The sequence below is a fragment of the Macaca fascicularis genome, chromosome 4 (genome assembly GCF_037993035.2).
Source record: "Macaca fascicularis isolate 582-1 chromosome 4, T2T-MFA8v1.1".
Classification (NCBI taxonomy): Eukaryota; Metazoa; Chordata; class Mammalia; order Primates; family Cercopithecidae; genus Macaca; species Macaca fascicularis.
Window position 1 is genome coordinate 147,209,136 of NC_088378.1, and position 22,648 is coordinate 147,231,783.

At 40.7% G+C, this 22,648-nt stretch overlaps 2 protein-coding genes across 3 annotated transcripts in view; one reads left to right on the top strand and one right to left on the bottom strand.

Annotated features, from left to right (window-relative positions):
- Window positions 1-22,648, top strand: part of SLC17A1 (solute carrier family 17 member 1) — a 157,840-nt gene that overhangs the window by 115,573 nt on the left and 19,619 nt on the right. The window lies entirely within an intron of this gene.
- SCGN (secretagogin, EF-hand calcium binding protein) overlaps window positions 20,963-22,648 on the bottom strand; it is a 49,749-nt gene continuing 48,063 nt past the window's right edge. The window contains exon 11 of the mRNA XM_005553826.4: window positions 20,963-21,525. Within this exon, the coding sequence (XP_005553883.1) occupies window positions 21,397-21,525 (129 nt within the window). The 3' untranslated portion in view covers window positions 20,963-21,396. The remainder of the gene's footprint in view (window positions 21,526-22,648) is intronic.

Here is a 22,648-nt window from a genome sequence, read left to right on the forward strand (position 1 = left end):
TAAAATTAATGTAGACTAGAAAGAAGGGGGTAATAGCAAAAAAAAAAAAAAAAAAAAATGAGTCCAATGGAAAGCAGGAAATCAGAAAGGACTGGCATGACAAATTAGAATGCAAAGTCAAATATAAGAAATGAGTCCAAATATCAAAATGAAGGTTACCCAATTGAATTTGCCATTTAAAAGACAGTATTTGACTAGGAGTAAAACACAGCTATCCCTTGGTTATAAAATACCTAAAATTTATTGGCACAGAACACTTAGAAGTAAAGGAATGGCAAAAATACATTCCAGAAAAAACTGTTCCCCAAAAAAATTGTTTTGCAAAATTAATAGCAGAGATAATACTTAATGAAAATATAATTTGCAAATTAAAAGCAGAAAAATTATCTAGGTAGATACCCTATTCCTCATTGCGTTAACACCCAAAAACAGCTTTATAGAAAACGAACAGCAGCGGTGGCTCAAGCCTGTAATCCCAGCACTTTGGGAGGCCGAGAAGGGTGGATCACGAGGTCAGGAGATCGAGACCATCCTGGCTAACATGGTGAAACCCCGTCTCTACTAAAAAATACAAAAAACTAGCCGGGCGAGGTGACGGGCGCCTGTAGTCCCAGTTACTCGGGAGGCTGAGGCGGGAGAATGGCGTGAACCCGGGAGGCGGAGCTTGCAGTGAGCTGAGATCCGGCCACTGCACTCCAGCCTGGGCGACAGAGCGAGACTCCGTATCCCAGCACTTTGGGAGGCCGAGACGGGCGGATCACGAGGTCAGGAGATCGAGACCATCCTGGCTAACACGGTGAAACCCCGTCTCTACTAAAAAATACAAAAAAACTAGCCGGGCGAGGTGGCGGGCGCCTGTAGTCCCAGCTACTCGGGAGGCTGAGGCAGGAGAATGGCGTGAACCCGGGAGGCGGAACTTGCAGTGAGCTGAGATCCGGCCACTGCACTCCAGCCTGGGCAACAGAACGAGACTGTGTCTCAAAAAAAAAAAAAGAAAGAAAAGAAAACGAACAGCAGAAATGTATGACAAAGAATGCATTCACAATTATAGTATATATTTTAATATGTCTGTCTTGGAAAAAGGTAATCACCGCTACCACATATTGGAATGTTAAAAACACACTAAAGCATAATTCATGAGTTTAATAGCAAAACCATAAACCTTTTACTGTGTGTCTGTCTGTCTCTGTGTTAGTCTACCAGTTTGCCTCTGTTTCTATCTCTGTCTCTAAAATGTATGTTATTAATTGTAATATATATGCTTAAGAGTCCCAAAGAAACCTGAGTCCTCTACCCTAAACTTCATTTATTTAAAAAAAAAAAAAAGTTTATTTTGTTTTTTTTTTTTTGAGAGACGGAGGTTCGCTCTGTTGCCCAGGCTGGATTGCAGCCACACTATCTTGGCTCACTGCAATTTCCGCCTCCTGGATTCAAGCGATTCCCCTGCCTCAGCTCCCCAAGTAGCTGGGACTACAAGCTTGTGCCACTACACCCAGCTTTTGTATTTTTAGTAGAGACAGGGTTTCACTATATGTTGGTCAGGCTGATCTCGAACCCTGACCTCGGGTGATCCGCTCGCCTCGGCCTCCCGAAGTGCTGGGATTACAGGCGTGAGCCACCACGCCCGGCCTCTTCCCTAAACTTTAGAGTCATAGATTTATGATTTGTTCCACAAATATTGAGAGCTTACGAAGTACCAGTCACAGTTCTAATCGTTTTACTATTATAAATAATGCTGAAGCAAACATCTACATGCATGCGGTGTTTTCTTTCTCCTGCAGTGGTTCTTTGATAGATATTTCCAGCATTGGAGAGACAGTGCTGTACAAATCAGATGAGATCCTGTCCTCCTGGAGCCCAAGTACCTTATTCTCACTCACCACCCGTATACCCGCCATCATCAAATCTTAAGGTCTTTTCTCCCTTTGCCGTTTCTCCGATTAACGTCTCTCAACTGCTCCCCCTAGCTGTCTCACCAGGCTCTTACCACACTCTCCTGTGCTGTGGTCGTAACTAATCTACTGGCAGTTCCTTGAACCCATTGCGCTTTAATTCACTTGTGTCTTTATGAGTTGTGTAACTTTTCTAGAATGTTCTTGCTGTTCTTCGTTTAATTAGTTTCTATGCGTCCTTCAAGGATACACTTACACATTACGTCATTTGTGAAACTTTCCTTGACCATTTCCCCCCATCTTAGAGTCATTTAGATGTCCCTCTGGTGACCCTGTTGCACATTCTAGTTAAAGGTGTTAATGTTTATGCCTGTCTCTTCTACTAAAATATAAAGCTTTTTATATTTATGAAACTATAAAGTTTTTTATGAGAATGTTTTAATTGTTTAGCCAAATATTGCAGTGCCTAAAATACAGAAGACACCAATTAATGACTGGTTGAATACATAAATAAAAACACTTTTTTCTGGGTTCCAGCTGCTTATGTTTTAGTATTTAAGTGATAATAGTAAAATAGAAAATTCAGAGTGGAAAGGTCATCAATCATTTCCCATTTTGACATATTTATTCTTATTTTTGTATTTCTTCCAATATTTATGCTTAGAGAGAACATTTTTCTCTTTCAATATCATGTTTTTTAAAATATATCATAGCATTAGATTTTTAAGTGGTTATGTAATTTTATAATTCTTGTTTTTTAATTCTCGGTTTCGATAGCTGCATCAAGACATATACTGAGCACTTACTTTGTACCACACATTTTTTCTAAATGTGTTATGCACTTAATCTTGTTTAATCCTCAAAACAATCCTATAGCTAGGTACTACTATTATACCCACTTTACCAATGAAGAGATTAAATTTCTTTGGAGCTGTCATGGGCGTCCGTGTGAAGAGACCACCAAACAGGCTTTGTGTGAACAATAAAGCTTTTTAATTACCTGTGTCCAGGCGGGCTGAGTCCAAAAAGAGAGTCAGCGAAGGGAGATAAGGGTGGGGCCGTTTTATGGGATTTGGGTAGGTAAAGGAAAATTACAGTCAAAGGGGGGTTATTCTCTGGCGGGCAGGAGTGGGGGTCACAAGGTGCTCAGTGGGGGAGCATTTTGAGCCAGGATGAGCCAGGCACAAGATAATGTCATCGCTTAAGGCAAGGACCCGCCATTTTCACTTCTTTTGTGGTGAAATGTCATCAGTCAAGGCGGGCCAGGGCATTTTCACTTCTTTTGTGATTCTTCAGTTACTTCAGGCCATCTAGGCATATACGTGCAAGTCACAGAGGATGCGATGGCTTGGCCTGGGCTCAGAGGCCTGACAGGAGCCACAGAGCTAGCACTGGTGCCAGCATTTCAACCCAGATAGTCTGACTGTAAAGCCCACCTTAACTGTGACTATACTAAAGTGTTTGTACCATAATTTAGTTAAATATACCATCTTTCATTGTTTGGGGGGGATTTTTTTTTCTTTTTTTTTTTTTTTGAGACGGAGCTGGAGTGCAGTGGCACAACATCCCCCTCACTGCAACCTTGTCTCCTGGGTTCAAATGATTCTCCTGCCTCAGCCTCCTGAGTAGCTGAAATTACAGGCACGTGCCACCACGTGATGATTGACCTGCCTCAGCCTCCCAAAGTGCCGGGACTACAGGTGTGAGCCACCAGGCCAGGCCGAGCTGATCATTGTTAACTACTTAGGCTGCTTCCAATATTTTATTATTGCAATCAATGGTGTAATGAACATCTATGCAAAAATAGCTTTCACTCCTTCTGAAGTACTTGTTTAAACCATTCCTAGATACGGGATGATTAGGTCAAAGAATACACAATATTTTATGCCTTTTTCTGCATATTGTTACTATTCCAGATTATTGCACCAGAAGGCCAGTAGCAAAGCATGACGGCGTTTCTATTTTATTTTGCCCTCACATAATTTGGTGTTATTTAAAGAAAAATTTGTTTAGTTGGTGGAGTACACCATTACCACATTATTTTAGTTTGCACTTCTTTTCATCAAAGTGAGACTGAACATTTCCATATATATATATATATATACACACACAGTCACACACATCTATCATACATATATATGTGTGTGTGTAACACACATCTATCATACATTGCTCAACAGGGATACACAGTCTAAGAAATTTATCATTAGCTGATTTTGTTGTATTAACATCAGAGTGTACTTACACAAACTTAGATGGTAGAGCCTATTATGCACCTAGGCTATAGGGTATAGCCTGTTTCTCCTGGGTTTCTGTACAGCATGCTACTGTGGTGAACACTGTGGGTAACTGTAACATAATAGTAAGTATTTGAATATCTAAACATAGAAAAGGTACAGTAAATATATAGTGTTATAATATATGGGACCACCATTATATATGTGGTCTGGCATTGAGCAAAACATTGTTATGCGACTCATGACTGTATATGTTTGTTTTTGCCAGTTACTCCCATATTCTGAAATGTCTCTTTGGGTCCATAAAAAATAATTTAAACAACAAATTCAAATTAGTTGTTTTGTAACATTATAAAACTTAAGTTATATTAGGCCCTTAAATATAATATTTGTAAAATCTGAATAAAACAATTTTATAATGTAGTCAATGAGAGCCAGTTGAATTTTTAAAACTGACTCTTAGAGAAAGCGCTCATTAATTTGAAATGCAGTCACACATGAGCTCCTTTGAAGTCAAATATAATCAAAGCTAACACCAGGGGGAGCCCAGTAGTCATTCCCTGTGAAAATACATCTGACTTTTAATACGTTTCTGAAGTGACACTGGAGAAAATATACAGTGAAACTATGAATACTGCATTTAATAGTCCTACGGAAAAAAAACAGAAGTCAGTGCTTAAAATATACATTCAGACTTCAACCTTTTAGTAAACTGAAAAAGACATGAGAATGACGATTATGTGAACAGCAGTTGTAGAACATCCACGAATGCCTGTACAGATCTTGTTTCCATTGTTATTTCTGCCTCTTGTCAGCATAGGAATCAGACATGTCTACTTCAGAATCCAGCTCTGCTACTTCTAAGCTGAGTGTTTTTGAACCAGTTACATAATCTCTCTGTGACTCAGTCTCTTCACCTGTACATGGTAACGTCTACCTCACAGGGTTATTGTGAAGATCAAACTGAGATCATATCAATAAAGCATCCGGCACATAGCCCAGGCTCAGATGTGTTAGTTCATTTCTTCATCTAAATCAGTGATTCTCAACCAAGGCTGATTTTGCTACCAATGGTCATTCGGCAATGTTGGGAAGCATTTTTGGTTGTCACAACTAGCGGCAGGTCCGGCATCTCATAGTCAAGGCCAGGGATGCTACTAAACATCTTACATAGGACAACTCCCCAAAACGAAAAATTATCTGCCCGCAAATGCTAAAAGTGCCAGGGTTGAGTAATCTTTATCTATCTGGAGAAATCTAATGTCATCATTAATACTCCTTTGCTGAGAGCCTATTCTATGTTGGATTCAATTTGAGTTTCTGGAAATACCATGAAATATAAAGATCTTGCCATGCAGGGGATTACAGTCTAATAGTGGAACTATGGCTTTTCACCGTCTGTGAGTTTGGGGATGGGAAAGAGTGAGGAAAGTTCAGAGAACATCCCTTTTCAGTTTAGAGTAAGCACCTTCAGCACCTCCACCTCTGTGAGCACAAGGTTGCAGAGCACCCTGGGTGCCCTCTGGCTGTCTCCATGCTAGCGGAGCAATCCAGAAGAGTTTCCTTCCTGGGGTTTGCTATCCCTTAATTTAGGCTTGCTTCAGAAAGAAGTGCTGGTCACTTCCTCAGCCCTTCGTATTCAAGTGCTGGCCTCTGCTGCAGTAGATGTTGGGGCACAGGGGCTCTGCCCTTTCCTACAGAATGGGCCTATGTGAGGGTAGCTTTCACCTGCTGAACCCTTCAGCACATCCCCTCCCTCAGCCCTGAGGCATTTCCTGCGGTTAGCTACGGAGGAAAGTAAGAGCCACTTCTGCCCACCGCACATGGCCAGTGGCTCATGAGAGAAAAGGCTTTTGAATCCGAAGTCCTGTGTGAGTCCTGGCTCTGCTTCTTTCTTCCTGAGCTTCCTGAGGAGCCTGGGGAAAGTCTTGATGTTTCTGGCCTCCACTTTATAGCATGGAAGGAGGAATCTCTCATGAGGTTTATGTGAACTTTATTTGGTGCTTTGTAAATATAAATCATAATCCCCCTCTGGGGAGGGATTTGCTTACTGAGTCCTGCCTGTCCAAAAGTTCTGTAACCAAGCTCAGAATTTGCCACAAAATTACTCTAGTGTGGCCTTATGTTGACAGCTAGAGGCAGATGGAATCACGCTTAAAAGCACCTACTGTGTGTCCATTCTGAATTCATCACTTTGTGCCTATTGTTTAAGACACAAGTATGGAAAAGCACTCTAAGGGAGGCTACGGGGCTGAGGGAGCTGAATGCCTGGGAGCTCACTTACTGTCTCCTCCACCGCCCATGCTTCTGTCATCAGCCAGGTAGGGAGCTCAGTTCTCAATACACTCCCTTTCTAGTTTCATGTTTTTCTAAAAAGAAAGCAAACGCCTATATCATGTATCCAAAATGCATAACATTTGTAGTTATGACTGTTCCATCAGATCAGAAAGTTACCGTAAACATTTAATGAAACAGTAAGAACCTTACTGGGGCTAATTTTATGGATGTCCTTCTGTGCAGCTTCTAAAAGAAATCGTGGGGGATATAATTTAAAATTATGTGTAGTGTTGTGCAACAATAGTAAGGAAGCCAATTGGTAGACTCTCAGAGAAGGACAGCAGAGGCAAGTTTTGGGCTCCCTGCCTGTGTAGGAGAACAAGATCTGAGTCAGTCTGACCCCACACCCGCTGGGAAAGAACACCCTTGAAACTGACCTATTACTTCTAGAGTAGATGATCCAAAGAAAATGTACAGGCATTTTACGCAAACATGCATTTTAAAATGAAATTTTGAGTAAAATAAACACTCACTTGGAGAGCACTTTCTCTTCTTGCAGCATCTCATAATTGACTCCACTGAAGTAAATCCTGCATCCCAGGCAGCAGCTAAAGGACTGAGGGAAAGGCCACTATACCTTTCAAACATTAACTCATGAATTGTGCTGGGTCATCTGGCACTGCAATCCCTCCAACAGACTGTAAGCTGTTTGCTTACAGCTTGTCTCCTTGCCTAGCTTGGTGCCTCACTGAAGGAAGCCGTTACAGTGTCCCCACTTCCCCCAGGGAGGAGCCATCAATTATGTTTGGGTCTTCTCTCCGCTCTGCTTCCACTCATATATAGGTGTAAAAAGCGTAATAAGACAGCAAAAAATAAAAATGATAACATATGGAATCGAACATATGCATCCACTAAGCCACAGAACTAGGTAACTACCTACACTAATCCTTCCAAGGATTCTGTGAGTAGTTATTTCGTGAGTAGTTATTTCGACTTTACCTCTATTTTACAGGTCAGGAAACTGAGAGGGATTTTTTTTTTTTCCTATGGGCCCTGTTATGGGTTGAATTGCATACTCTCCAAATTCATATCCTGAAGTCTAACCTTCAGTACCTCAGAATACAACCTATTTGTAAATAGGATCATTGCAAATGTAATTAGTTAAGATGAAGTCATACTGGCATAGGATGGGCCCCTAGTCCAATATGAATGGTGTCCTTATAAAAAGAGGAAATTTGGATACAGAGCCAGACATGCAAACAGGGGGAATGTCATGTGAAGATGAAGGCAGACATCAGGGTAGCACTCCTACTAGCCAAGGAACACCAAAGATTGCCAGCAAACCACCAGAAGCTAGGAGAGAAACGTGAAAGAGATTCTCCCTCATAGCTCTCAGAAGGAAACAGCCCTGCTAACACCTTAATTTCAGATTTCCAGCCTCCAGAACTGTAAAATGATACATTTCTGTTGTTTAAAGCCACCTAGTATGTGATACTTTCTTATGGAAACTCTAGGAAACTAATACAGTCCCTCTGTGAGTTCTTAGCAAAGCTGGGATTTGGGTTCAGCCCTTCTGATTCTAATCTAATGCTCTTTTCTTCATAGAGCAGCTGTCTCATTTCCTGAGGGGAAGTGACAACTTCCATCTGATTAATCAGGGACTGCCTCCTGGAAGAAGTGAGCTTTGAGCTGTGCTTGAAGGTGAAGAATGTTTTGATGTGTGGAAAAGAGAGTGGAGACTGAGGGTCACACCAAGAGTTAGGAAGGCTCCAGGCAAGTTAAGGCTAGAACAGAGAACCTGTATAAGGAAGTATATCTGGTTAAAACTTTTGTGTATGCTAAGTACTAGCGATATGGCCTTGCAGTGGTTTATAAATCTGCTGGAGATAAAAGTTGTGACCAATACAAAGCCATTTAGGATTTCTGTGAACCTGAGTGTGCCAGTAATTAAAGGATCAGGCTTTGTAAAATCAAGTTTTTTCTTTGGCTTCCTAATAAAGGCAGGATGGGAAGTAGAGAGGGAGAAGTTCCATGAAATATATCAAATAGCCCGGTTCTACTGCTAGCAGACACTTCTCTCCTGAGTCAGTTACTTGAATCTTTGACTATTACAAGTGATCCTCTGTCTCTGGAAGACTTTTTTGTGTACCCGTGTTAAGGTAAAAATATTAGGCAAAACATTTGAAAATGAAGTTTTCTTATCCAAAACAGCCAAAGGGAAAATTTTCAGAAAGTGTTGAAGGGACTGGCACAAACGAATGATTTTGGTTAAACTGATCCCTGGGATATCCAAGCATAAGATCACTGATGGGGCTGGCTAGTGTGGTCCTTTAAGAGATCTCAACAATGACTTGTTGTATCTCAACAGTAAGCCCAGAAAATGCTTATTCAAATGGAGATAAAAACATGACGCAGCCAGCTACAAAACTTGGTTCATTTATCTGCTTTGGACTGAAGGGTTTATATATTGAGAATCTACATCTGTTAAAGGTCATCCCCAACTCTTGAGCATGTGACCCAGGCCTGCCAGCCCCCTGGTGACAAACATGTTTAATCTAATTGCAGGCTGCCCTCTTTGCCAGCTCTTTGTGACTGAACAAGTGCTGGCTTTTTCACCCCTGCCTTAATTTGTGGTTGCACAAATGCTGTAATCCTGATGCAGCAGCTGAGAATGGCTCTCAGATAATCACTCTGTAAAGCAGTATCATTAGCAATATGAACGCTTGCCTGTGGATTGCTATCATTGTGCATGTAGTAATCAGTGCTGAGTCAGAATGGCACAGATTTATTAAAAAAAAAAAAAAAAATACAAAGTGTGCACCAAGTAAGGGTTCCACACAAACTATCCTTCCCTCTCCCTCTTCCCAACTGTGTACAACATTCCCTAACTCAATTTTGCTACCATCTGCACTCAAATAACTAGGGGTGTAAAATTTTGCTTCATTGTCTAGAAAAAAATGGGCATTGTATTTTGACAGATGAAGAAGAGCTGTTTGAGACTATTTGTTCTCAGATTCTTCTTTGCTATGCTTGGGTCACAGGGAACCCTGATGTGACACATGGCAGTCTCCCCTCCAACAGCTTGCTGTTTCCCTGGGTTTCTGTTATGAAGCTAGGCCCAATTCCACTGCTCTGGGACCCATAGGTCTTTCGGTCTTTCTTTCTTATTCTAGCTAAGGGATTTTTTTTTTGGTTGACAGGAGCCCAGGTTGCTCTCCTGGTTCTCTAAGATCTTCTGATCTTCCCCCAAATCCTCTTCTTTATTCTATATCTTTTCCACAGACGAAGTTCTTAGGAACAACCTGGGAGACTTGCAGACCAGGGCTATGAACTTCCCAGGGTGCAATGGGGAGAATTCAAGCTGGTAATATTTCTTGTTTTTTGGAAACGGGGTTTCGCTCTTGTCGCCCAGGCTGGAGTGAAATGGTGTGATCTCAGCTCGCTACAACCTCCACCTCCCGGGTTCAAGCAATTCTCCTGCCTCAGTCTCCTGGATAGCTGGGATTACAGGCATGCGCCACCACGCTCAGCTAATTTTTGTATTATTAGTAGAGACGGCGTTTCACCATGTTGGCCAGGCCGGTCTCGAGCTCCTGATCTCAGGTGTTCCACTCGCCTCGGCCTCCCAAAGTGCTGGGGTTACAGACGTGAGCCACTGTGCCTGGACAAGCTGATCATAATTGATTAACAAGGTAACTAAAAAATGCAAAGTTGTCATTAATAAATATGAAACTGAAAAAGCCAGTCCTTCAAGATGGATCCTTCAAGATGGATCCCAAGTGGTTAACTGGACCTGAATTTAAAATAGAGCCAAGGACCAGTTGCTAACTAGAGATCACAAGGAGTACTCTGAGTTCCCAGTAAACCCACACCTCTGTTCAACTTTGGAATTTTCAGAGCTCACCTGAACCAACCAATCAGGGATTATCTGTATTGACCAATGAGGGCTCAGCTGTATCAACCAATCAGAACTAAACAAATTTGAATATTTTATTTGCATAAACAGACCTGACTAGGAACTTGGGTGGAACTTTTGCTATAAAACCTGTATTAAGGTATATAAGCCCCATTAAGTATGTTAGTACATAAAAGTAACTTTCAGCTCAGAATCTTCTTTAGGGCAGTTACAGTTTTGCAGTGGTGATTTCAATAGCACATAGCCAAGTGGTGGGCTCAAAAATTTAACTGGATTCATATACTTTCTCTCTCATTTACGTAGGTTTTTTTTCCTATTACATGTTCTTTCTGACCTGAAATATTCTAGATCTTTTCTAACTTTGAATGGATTTGTTTGGCCCAAATGGCTTGCATCTGCCGTATTAATGTATACAGGCCCCGTGAAGAATGTTAGTGCATAAAAGCTACTTTCCGGTCTGAATCTTCTTTAGGGCAACAATTATTAGCAAGTAGTTTTAAACAACAATATCTATAACTAAAGTACAAAATGAAAATATTGGCGTACTTTTCCATCAGGTTATTAATTCTTCAACATGTGTTAGAACTGGAAGAAACCTTAGAAATCAATCAGTCTGGCCTTTCATTTTACACAAGCAATGTAATCCTGGGAGAGTCAGGTGACTTTGTCCAAGATAAAATGGCTTAAGCTGGAATTCACATTCAGGATTCCAGACCCCAGGTTCAATAACTCTTCCACCACACTATGTTTGTCAGAGGGAAGTTTCCAGCCCCTCGTAGAAGAAGATTCTGTATATATCAGATAGTCTCACTAGATGTTAACTCACCAGGCAATACCAATTACCAAGTGCTGCCCATTTAAAATTGAGCAGCCTTGTGGACCACTCATACATTTATTCCGGAAAACATCAATCTGACAGCCAAAAAACTTGAAAATTTTAGTCATTAGAACTATTTCAATAAACATCAAAGGAGATTGCCATAAATAAAAACCCAGTGAACTTTCTTAAACTTCTAGCAAAAGAAATTGTGCCAGAGTGTTGGCTTTGATCCTGTTGATTGCAAATAATGAAGTCAAATTAGTAGTGAAGGATCATATTTTCACTACCATGAAGTTTTTCTGGTAACAGGTAAGCACTAGATGGCAGGCAAGCCGTTGGCTATTGTGTCTCTTTTTATGATGGTATGAGAAGAAAGATGTTCCCTTGACTGTAATCTGGAGTGCAAAGGAAAAAAAATGGAAGTTTATCATTTCATGCTCCAACAAATTAGTGAATACAGTTATAAATCCCTGGAAATGATTTCCCTGTGAAAATGATTACCTCAACTCTGTTGCAAACGCCATCTTCATTTTTACATACAAAAAATTAAGTTGAGAAAATGTTTAAAACTAATTAGATTCCAGGAAAGCCAATTAGGCAAGCACTAATTCTATATTTAAAGGAAGATAATAGATAGATTATTATGACAAGATAAAGATGGATGATGGAAGAGGAGGAATCACAGCAGAAGAAATACCACAAGATGCATCAGGTTTTTTGAAGGTCAGCCCCAACCAACCCTCAATGTTCTTGCATCTCCATTGTCAGTCTCCACAGACAATTGGGAGTTTTTCCTTGTAATTTTTTTTTTTTTTTTTTTTTTTTTTTGAGACGGAATCTCGCTCTGTTGCCCAGGCTGGAGTGCAGTGGCACGATCTCGGCTCACTGCAACCTCCGCCTCCCTGGTTCAAGAGATTCTCCTGCCTCAGCCTCCCGAGCTGGAATTACAGGTACGTGCCACCACGCCCAGCTAATTTTTATTGTATTTTTAGTAGAGACGGCGTTTCACCGTGCTAGCCAGGATGGTCTCGATATCCTGACCTCGTGATCCGCCCGCCTCGGCCTCCCCAAGTGCTGGGATTACAGGCGTAATCCACCTCACCTGGCCTTTTCTTTCTAATTTAACATAACGGAATAGAGTCAAGATAGACCCATTTCTTTTTCCTAAAGAGTATCTCTAAATTGCTGGAATGCTACTTCTAAAATAGTGAATAATCTGAGCTTTACTTTGGGTATAATTCCTAATTCATTCCTGTCCACTTTTAGTAACTTTTTGTTTGTACTCTTAATGATCTTAAAATGTCATTGCACTTTTTTGAGTTGCGTAATACTGGTATGGAAGGAAAGCGCATGGTCCCTTTAAATGATACCGAAGCGAAAAGAGAAGTGCAGGGTAGAGGAGGGCGTGGTCCTTGGCTAGGTGTCCCCCCGCCCCCAGCCTGTGCCCACGGACCTAGGTGAGAACAGGCATTGTTTTTCCCATGACCAAATGTTGCATTTCCCAAGACCTTCTTGGCCTGCCACGCCCCCATCATGTGCCTATAAAACCCCCTCTCCCCCGAGACCGTAGTGCGTGCACAGTTAGGTATTCGTTCGGAAAAGTAATCTGCTGGGGCAACGCAAAAACGGGTACCAGTACGCCACCGGGAAGTTACCTACTTGGTTAGAAAAAGGCGGAGTTTGTTCAGAGCAACCAGTAGAACCCAGATTGCTCAGCGGGCGCTTAGCGCCAGAGTAGAGCTTTATCATTCCAGTCTACGACATTATATTTCTGCTGCGTTGTCAAAAACTTTGCACTCGTTCTCCAAGCCCACCTACGCGTACACCAAATCAAGAATTTGAGAGAAACTCTTCTGTCCTTAAAGTAGAGACTTTAATTGAGCTGTTTAACATAAACCGCCTATAGACAACAAGACAAACTACAGGGACCTGTAACAAGTCGGCTGGGGCTTCAGGAGTTGTAAACATTAATCCTCTAGGCACTGAGTTCCACAACCTGACCCTCTGTACTCCCCTAGAGAATTAAGCAGCGGGGCACTGAAGAAGCAGGCCACTTCATCGCATTCCCTGCCAGAAGGACAAGGGAGCTGCTCCTTTTCAACACTATACCTTGGCCATCTTTTTAAAGAAAAGTATTTTAACCTCTACTCCCAGGAAAATAACAGGCCACAAAGACAGTTTCTGAGATTATTATGTAATACGTGAAAGACAGCTATTTAGGCCGGGCGTGGTGGCTCACGCCTATCCTCCCAGCGCTTCCAGAGGCGGGCAGATCACCTGAGGTGAGGAGTTCGAGACCAGCCTGGCCAACAATGGAGAAGCCCCATCTCTACTAAAAAATACAAAACTATGGCGGACACCTCTAATCCGAGCTACGCAGGAGGCTGAGACAGGAGACTCACTTGAACCCGGGAGGTGGAGGTTGAAGTGAGCCGAGATCGGGCCACTGCGCTCCAGCCTGGGCGACAGAGCAAGGCTCTGTCTCAAAAGAAAAAGAAAACACCAGCTGTTTTAAAAGTCCAGATTTTTAATACAAATGAAGTGCTACAAAGGTTGGAGTAGCACTATTGGGCATCTTGGTTGTTTCTATACTTTCATATGTTATAGTTGGTACTGTAGTGAACATCCTTACAAATCAATTTTTAGCCAAATCTCTGTCCATTTTAAGGTTTAAATATTGTAAAATCAATTGCCATACTCTATGCATCCCACACTTCCTTTTGGATTTAGTTTTCTGCTTAAATATAGCCTTATCTAGTTCTTAATAAGAATATATGGTGGAAGTTGAGTAAAACCCTCAAAATATTTGTCTATGTAAAGTCTTTCATCCTAATTTTGAATGATAGTTTAGATAGGTAACATTTTAGATAAACAGTTATTTTCCTTTCTTACGTGGAAATACTCCGCTGTCCATTTATTATCTGGCTTTGCTGATAAGAATCTACTGGCAATGTAGTTATTATTTAGTACATAATTTTCTCATTTTTCTCAGCTTTTGAGGTTTCTTTAGCCTTTGTTTTCTACATTTTCAATGTAAAGTTTCTGGTGTGGGTTTATTTTTATTTACCAGGTTTAGAATTCACTATGTATTCACATTTGGAGGATTCATGTCTTCATTTCTGGAAACTCAACTGTTATCTCTTCAAGTTGTATTGATCCACTATTTTTATTCTCTTTGCAGTTGCTATAGACATATGTTGTCGACTCTAAAAACAATTATCTTCTTTTTAATTTTTATCTAGTGTGTGTCTGTGTCTTCCTATGTGAATTATCTGCAATATGTGTATTCACTGATTCCAACTGTGACCGGTCAAAAGTTATTTCTTGCACTAATATTATTTCAGTAATTATATATTTTATTTTCATGATTTTAATGGGTTCTTATTTATGTCCACTTGTTTATATTTCATTCTGCCTATTTTTAAATAATTGTTTTAATTATTATACCTTTATTATTGTAAGGGTTCTAAGCAAACATATACTGATATTATAATTATTAAATTTTATATTTATATATTTGGTTAAGTAGATAATACATTCATATGGTTCAAAATTCAAAAGGTACAAAGAATATTCCATGAAGTCTCCTTCCTACTCTGTCACCCAGTGCCTCTTCCTGGAGGAAAGTAAATTACAGATTCTTTTATAAACAAAGTTACATATATTTTAGCAAACACAAACATATCTATTTTAAAGGTATTTTTATATGGCTGTATTGTTTTTATTTCATTTGTTTACTCCCTGAATATTGATTTTGTAATAGTCTCTTCAGCATTAGCTTTTCTCATGAGCTTTTTTCCGAATGACCTTAAAAACTTTTTGTTTTATTTATTTTTAAAATAAATTGTATTGCGTATATTTGGGTCTTACAACATGATGTTACAGGACACATATAGATAGTAAAATAGTTACTATAATGAAGCAGATTAACATATCTATCATCTCACATCATTTTTTGTGACAAGAGCAGGTAAAACCTATTTATATAACATAAAATCCTAATACAATACAATTTTATTAACTTTAGTCCTCATGTTGTACATTAGATCTCGAAATTTGTTCATCCTAGCATACCTGCTATTTTATATCCTTTGACCTACATCTCCCCACTGCCTGTGCCCTCCCCTCCTCATCTCCCAACCACTGTTTCATCCTCTATCTCTGTGTATTTGAGCTCTTTTTTACAAAACCTCAAATATTCCACATGTGAGTGAGATCATGCAGTATTTTTCTTTTTTGTGCCAGGCTTAGTTCACTTAGCATAATGTCCTCCAGGTCCATTCATGTTGTGGCAAATGGCAGGCTCTCCTTCCTTTTTAAGGCTAAATGTATATACCACATTTTCTTTATTCATTAACCTGTCAATGGACATTTAGATTGTTTCCATATCTTGGCTACTGTGAATAATGCTGCAATGAACATCAGGGTGAGATATCTTTACAAGATGGTGATTTCTTCTATTTTGGGCATATACTCAGAAGGATTGCTGATAGTTCTGTTTCTAACCTTATGAACTTTAGAATTAAAGTTTGCAGGCTTATGTGAATAATGATCTCTTTCTTTCTCTTTCTCTTTCTCTTTCTATTTCTCTGTCTATTTCTCTTTCTCTCTCTGTCTCTTCTAAGTTCTTGTCAGGTAGTTTGGTGCTTACATAAGATTGGCCTCTTAGGGCCATAGCTAAAAACCTACATTTTGCACTGGGGGCCTATGACTCCTTCCCTCTAAAAATACTCCGGATATTAGAGGTTGCATAATGGTGTAGTGGGTGACTTGGCACAGGTCCAGCTCCCTAGGTTTGAGGCACTCATAAGCCTTTGGCCCAGCAGCGCCACTCAGCTTTTCCAGCCTCTTTTCATGCCTGTGAAGTCCATCTCCAGCCACTGGTTTTGAGCAATGAGACCCACTCCTTTCTCCCTGCTCAGGGACCTTCCTCGTGCCTGCTGCTGCTCCTTCTTGCCTCAGAATCTGGAGCCCAGCAAGACCTCAGGCTCTGCTTTATCCTACAGGAAAAGTCTCGTCTTATTTGTGAGCCTTATTTTTTTTAATTATTTCTTATCACTGATTCTGACAGTGCTATGCATTTGGAGTGGTGTCTCGGCGAGATGCTTTCTCAAATCCCGAACATACGGCATCATTTTCACTGGAAGTCAGTATTATTTTTCAGATAAGGAAATGGATATATAGAGAGATTTGTTGATTTTCCCCAGGCTATACAGCTAGCAAAAGTCAGAATTGGAAATAAATACCAGGGAACCAGCCTCAGAGGTAAGGCTTTCTCCATCGCTCGGTGAGGAAAGTTTCTCATCCGTGCTGGTAACTGTGCTAGGAGATGTATACTCATATAGTGGTCTGGCCGGGCCAGTTGGAGTTGCTACCCAAGTCTAAAACAAGGGTTTCAGATCTTACTGAAAGGTTTTCACCTCGTTGGAGGTGACAGAGCCCCACAGATACAGCAACTACAAGAGAATCATGATTAAATTATGGATATTAATTAAAGAATAATAGAAATTGGGTGAAAAGAGATAGTGGAGAGTGGAGCAGATTTATGGAAAACTTGGGACTTAAGAAGATCCAAGAAGAAAGGGTACATTTTAATTGGTCAAGGGCAAAAGGGATGAAGTGGAAGGTGGAAAGAAGAGACTAGAAAAAGATCAAGAAGAGAGACTAGGGAGCTGTGAAGTCACTGCAGAGAGAGGAGCGAGGGTGGAGGGATTGTGGGAGCAGAGGAGAGTGGAACTGATTGATGTCAGTGGAAGGAGTCAGGGAGACTAAGATGGCCCAGAATGTTAAGAAAAATAAGGGAAGGTCCACAGTCGAAATAATTAGTTCCTTTAACCCTGGAGGGAATGAAGAGAGAAGGTCCTTGAGAAGGCAGAAGCAGGAGTTTATCTCCTAGGTTGTGACTGTTTGTTATTATAGTTAGAAACTCCACATTGTCCTAAAAGTCTCATAGAGGAGGTTATGGCTATAAGTATCCCTAACTCTCATAAAGCAAAAGTAAGCTAACTATTGCTAAAATAAAAACCTATAAGCTTTTGCCTTCAAGAACTTATAAACAAATAAGAAATCAAGAAGCAAAACGGAAGCTTATGGGTCTGGCAGTAGGGCCTCTGAAGTTGTTTTTACACCAAGCTTTGTCCAGGTTTAATCAGAAAGTCCGTTACTTGTGTTATATTAAGTCAACTCCAGCTACTGGGTGTTATAGAATTTGGGGCTGAATTGACCAGAAATTGCAATATCAAGAGATAAAGTAAAGCTGGATACCCACACCAATTTTACTGAAATTTTACAAAAATGAGTGATTGAGATCTATCACTTAACTATTTATTTTAGGCTACACTATGCAGCAAATATGATTACATTTTTATTTTGCTTTATAATAATGTAGACCCAATAAAATATTACATTAAGCACTGCCCAATCCCCAACTATGTTGTGCAGTAGATTCTTAGTCCACCAACACCATCATCACCACCACCACTGTCAACAGCATTCTTGATTACAACTAAAATGCTTGATATACAAAGGACTGCAAGACACAATTCCTTGGTATCAATAACTTTACAATCCACTTAAGAAGAAAAGTATCCATAAATATAAATTAACACTATTTGGAGGTATAGTTGGCAGATGAGTAGGACAGTGACTACCTGGGATCATAATTCAGGGGAGGGAGTGGTATGTCTGAGGGCCTGACCAATTGAAGAAGGCTTCATTCATTCTTAATAGGTATTTGTTGAATGAATGGATGAACACACATCTTTGGACCAAAGCACAGCTTTCAGGATGTCATTCCACTTTTTCCCAACCCATCAAATACATACTACATGGGCTCTGATAAGAGACTTCTGCCTACTAGAAGCCTCTACTTCAGCTCCCTGATCTGCCTCTGGTTTTTCAACAAAAACCTAAGTCCGTTTATCTTCCTTGGTCATCCATAAATGAATCCACCAGCACCTACATTATAGGATATAGTTAACTCATTCGTCACGTGGAACAAACCCACCCTCTTGCTATTCAAAGATCTTCACCAGCTCTTTCTTTGCATGCTTGGAAAGGTCTTCATCAACTTAAGATTGTAATAGAGCAGGAAACCTGAGGGCTTCTGATAGAGTTTCAGCTATGTGCCATGACTGAAAGCTTGCTGGTGCTCAAGGTATGTAGCTTCTTTCAATGGATCTGAACAAGTTATTCCTAAAAGAATAAAACGTCCCTTCCCACCCTTATCCTCCACTCAGCCACCACTAGGTAGACACTGAGGAGGATGCACATCCTTAGCTAAGAATGCAGTACACCCATTGCAGGAGCAGCAAACCTGAAAGATTCTCTTCATGTAGCTAAAGGAAGAGTCATAAATTACATGGATGTGGCTCAGACTTGGGTCCAGTTCTGATTTTTGCCAGTTCCATAAAAGCTCTATTTAGGAACAGGAGATTAAAATTAGAGCCTTCATACATTGCTAGTGGGAATGTAAAATGTTGCAGCTATATGGAAAACAGTTTGGCATTTCCTCAAAAAGATGAACATAGAATTAATATATGAACCACCAGTTCCACTCCTACGTATATACACAAAAGAATTGAAAACAGGGACGCAGATGTTCATATGACAATGTTCCTTGCAGCATTATTTACAATAACCAAAGGGTGGAAACAAACCAAGTGTCAATCAACAGGCAAATGAATAAACAAAATATAGACTACTCATGCAATGGAAAATAATTCAGCCATAAAAAGGAATGACATTCTGATATGTGCTACAACATGGATAAATCATGAAATTACAATGCTTAGTAAAGCAAACCAGACAAAAAAGGACAAATATATGATTCAACTTATATAAAATGTCTAGAATAGGTGAATTCATATAGACAACATAGATTAGAGCTTAACAGAGAATGGAGAAGAGGGAAATTGGGAGTTATTGTTTAGTGGGTACAGAGTTTCTGTCTGGGGTGATGAGTAAACTTTAGACATAGTGGTAATCATTGCACAAGATCGTAAATGTAATTAGTGTCACTGAATTATACACTTAAAAATGGTTAAATGGCAATTGGTGTGCTAGAAACACACACACATATGTATCTATGACTACAATTATTTTAAAGTTTAAAAAAGTGATAGTGGAAGAGAATGCATTTGTGACATATAGAGTGGGTTTTCTCAAACCAAACATAAAGTATGTTGCGATAAATAAATATAAAATAAATTCAACTATGTTAAAATAAAAGGCTTCTTCTGTTATTTAAAACACAACAAGAAAACAGGAGATTAAGAGGAATTAATCACTGCAGAATAATGTGATGTCATGGAAATAGAGAATGTCTTTTCCTCTTTGTGGGTTCAGGCGGTCTCAATTCTGAAAATAGTTGTTTGTCCTGTGAAGGGTGTATGTGTGCACCGTTAGCTCACCATTTGGACAATCAACAGAAGATCTGGCATGTGTGGCTCACCCTGTGGTGCTTCCTGAACTCTCTTGAAGCTCCCACAAAGTGTACTCCAGGCTGAATGACCCAGACTTGGAGAATTGTCCTTCTGGGAGGTGTGGCAGATCCCACTGTGAGAAAAAACCTGCAGAAAGGGGTCAAGGCTTCCTGAAAGGTGCATGAAAATTGTCTGTTGTTGGCCAGGCATGGTGGTTCATGCCTGTAATCCCAGCACTTTCAGAAGCTGAGGCGAGTGGATCACTTGAGCCCAGGAGTTTGAGACCAGCCTGGGCAACATGGTGAAAGCCCATCTCTTAAAAACATAAATAAATAAATAAATAAAAAATAAAATAGTGGTTAGGAGCATGGGGTTCCAGAGTCAGACTCCCTGACTTCCCACTTGTAAGAGCTGTGATAACGAACATGTTGTTTAGCTTCTATCTACCTCGGTTTCTTCATCTCTGAGTATCATGATAGTACCTATCTCACAGGGATTTGGTGAAGACTAAATTACTTAAGGTATGGAAAGCACCTAGAAGTACCTAGCACATAGAAAGCACTTAGCAAATAGTAGTTCTTCATATGAATTATCTATATGTTGGAGGTAAGGGAGACCTGAGGGGAAGAAAATCAAGTTACGAAAAGGGTGGGTAATGAAGGGAACCCCTGTAAACAGAATTCTTGGGTTATGAACAGCTCTAAATACACTGTTCTACACTAATTTTTCTGAATTATCTATAACACTTCACGAAGCCTGAAATTACTGCACAGTCTAGTATAAGGTAGGGGTGTCATGAAAAATAAAGGGTGAAGACAGTAAAGGAAAGTGGGGCCTGCCCCACAGAAACTCTGCCCTTGCCCCAGCAGTCTCCTTTCCATGGGGATGACATCAGAGTTCCAGGAGAGAAGAGAGCAGGGCACATGTTGGGGCCAGGAGCATGCAGAGGCACCCATGAGAGACACTCAGGTACCTAGAAGAAGGCTGCCATGGTCCCAGATTTGCTGGACAGCACTGTTGGAAAAGGAAGGGATGGAGAGGGGAGCCTGGGTTACTTGGGAAACATTTTCTTCATATTTCTTCTCTATTTCTACCTGCCTAGCCATGTGAGCTCACCAAGCACTTAAGAACAAAACCCAGTCCAGGATGAGTGTTCTGGTCTCCTCCTTCCAATAAAAAGGGATTATTGGCAGCTCTCACTTTAATGCCAGCTCACCAGGAAGTCAGTCCTAGTGAGGGCATGTGAGAACTATAGAAGGATTGGTGGTATGGATTTCTTTTAAGATATTGCCCTTCCCTCTCCTTCTCTACCCTTCTCCATTACATCAGGGGTTTGTTAGTCAAACCACCAGCTAGAACATTTCAAAGGTCACAGGACAAAAGCAATTACCAGTACATTTTTGTTTCCAATTGCAGATTTATTTCCACACACACTAAAAAAATCTATGTTGAAGTTACAGAATTGCCATGAACGCTACACACCATTCAGACTCAGCAGAAAGCCCACAAGAAAAGCACAAAATGAATGCACTCAGCTGCCCCTGTCCCCCTGGTGACCAGGGAAGGACAGGCAGAGCCATGTAACAGGGGAGCTGACTCTTTGGGAGGATAGGAAAGCCCAGGGTCAAGGCGAAAACAACACAGACACTGCACAGTGAGGCAGGGATAGATCATGCCAGTGGAAGGAAGGCCCTAGCGTCCCTCCTCTTGCCCAATAATAGCACACCATTTGTGAGTTTGCCCACTGTGTCCCCAACAGCAATGCACAGATACAATTCTACCAGCAAGAGCACAGAAACACAGTAAGAGCAAAAGGCAAAGCAGTTTGGGATTATGGATTGATTTTCAGCCCAAGACACAAAGCCAGCTCAGACTTCTGAATTTTTCCATCCTTGTTCACATCGCAGTGACGCAAGAGAATCTCGCGGAACTTATCAAGGTCCACCCCGCTGATGCTGGGCTGAGGGCGACAAAAGCAACATGTTAACAGGCAAGCCAATGGTGTTCCCACCCTTTAACACCCTCTCTGATGCGCTCTAAGCTCAGGGTGTCCTGCCTTGGAGGAGACAGGCCACGGGGAGTGAGGGAATGAGTCTATCGCCTCATCCCACCAAATGCTGCCAAGGATAAGTTTTCTGCCAACAGTTTCATTTCTCAACATGTCCCTTCAGGCCAAAAAACCTTTACTTCCACATCACTTCCCTGCAGTTCTTAGAGAAACACTGCCTTATTAGCAAGCATAGTAAAGATACGTTGCCTCAAAGTAGAGAATTATAATCATAAATTTCTGCCTTGCTGCACTGATGAGAGAAGACACATTTCATTATCTCCCTGTAGGAGATTTTTGTGCCTGTGGTTTAAAAAAAAATGGTTATACTGAATGTAAATCTAAAACATGTGGTTGAGCTAGGGATGTAACATTTACTCCAAGGGATATGTTAGGGGGCAAGAAAGCATGTTAGCTAGAAATATGACACATGTTAGCTAGGAAAAGTTTTTTACTTCAAGCTCAAAGGCCTGCAAAAGTGAGGAATGCTTTAACAAATTGATTCTCCATAGGTTACTTCATTTAAGCTTCACAATAATGCTGGGAAGTAAATAATTCCACCTCTTTTACAGATTAGGAAACAGAGGTGCAGAGAAAGCTTAAGCTTCCTGCCAAGCTGGAAAGTTGTGGCAGCATTTTTGAGCCCAAGAATAGTCCAACAGTCCTCTGACAATTGGAGATAGTCCTCAATAGTCCTCTGATTCCAATTGAGTGCTCATTGCAAAATTTCATACCATTCTTGTGGAGAAAAGGCTGGCCTAAAGAAACTACATGAGTGCTGATGCAACTGTGAATAAACGTCAAAATCAAAGAGCCCATCGTTCAAAATTGATCTCACGTGGCTCACTGGCCCTAATTTTTTTTTTTTTTTTTTTTTTTTTTTTTTGAGACGGAGTCTCAGCCGCCCAGGCTGGAGTGCAGTGGCAGTGATCTCGGCTCACTGCAACCACCGTCTCCCGGGTTCAAGCGATTCTCCCCTCTCAGCTTCCCAAGTAGCTGGAATTACAGTCACCCGCCATCATGCCCAGCTAATTTT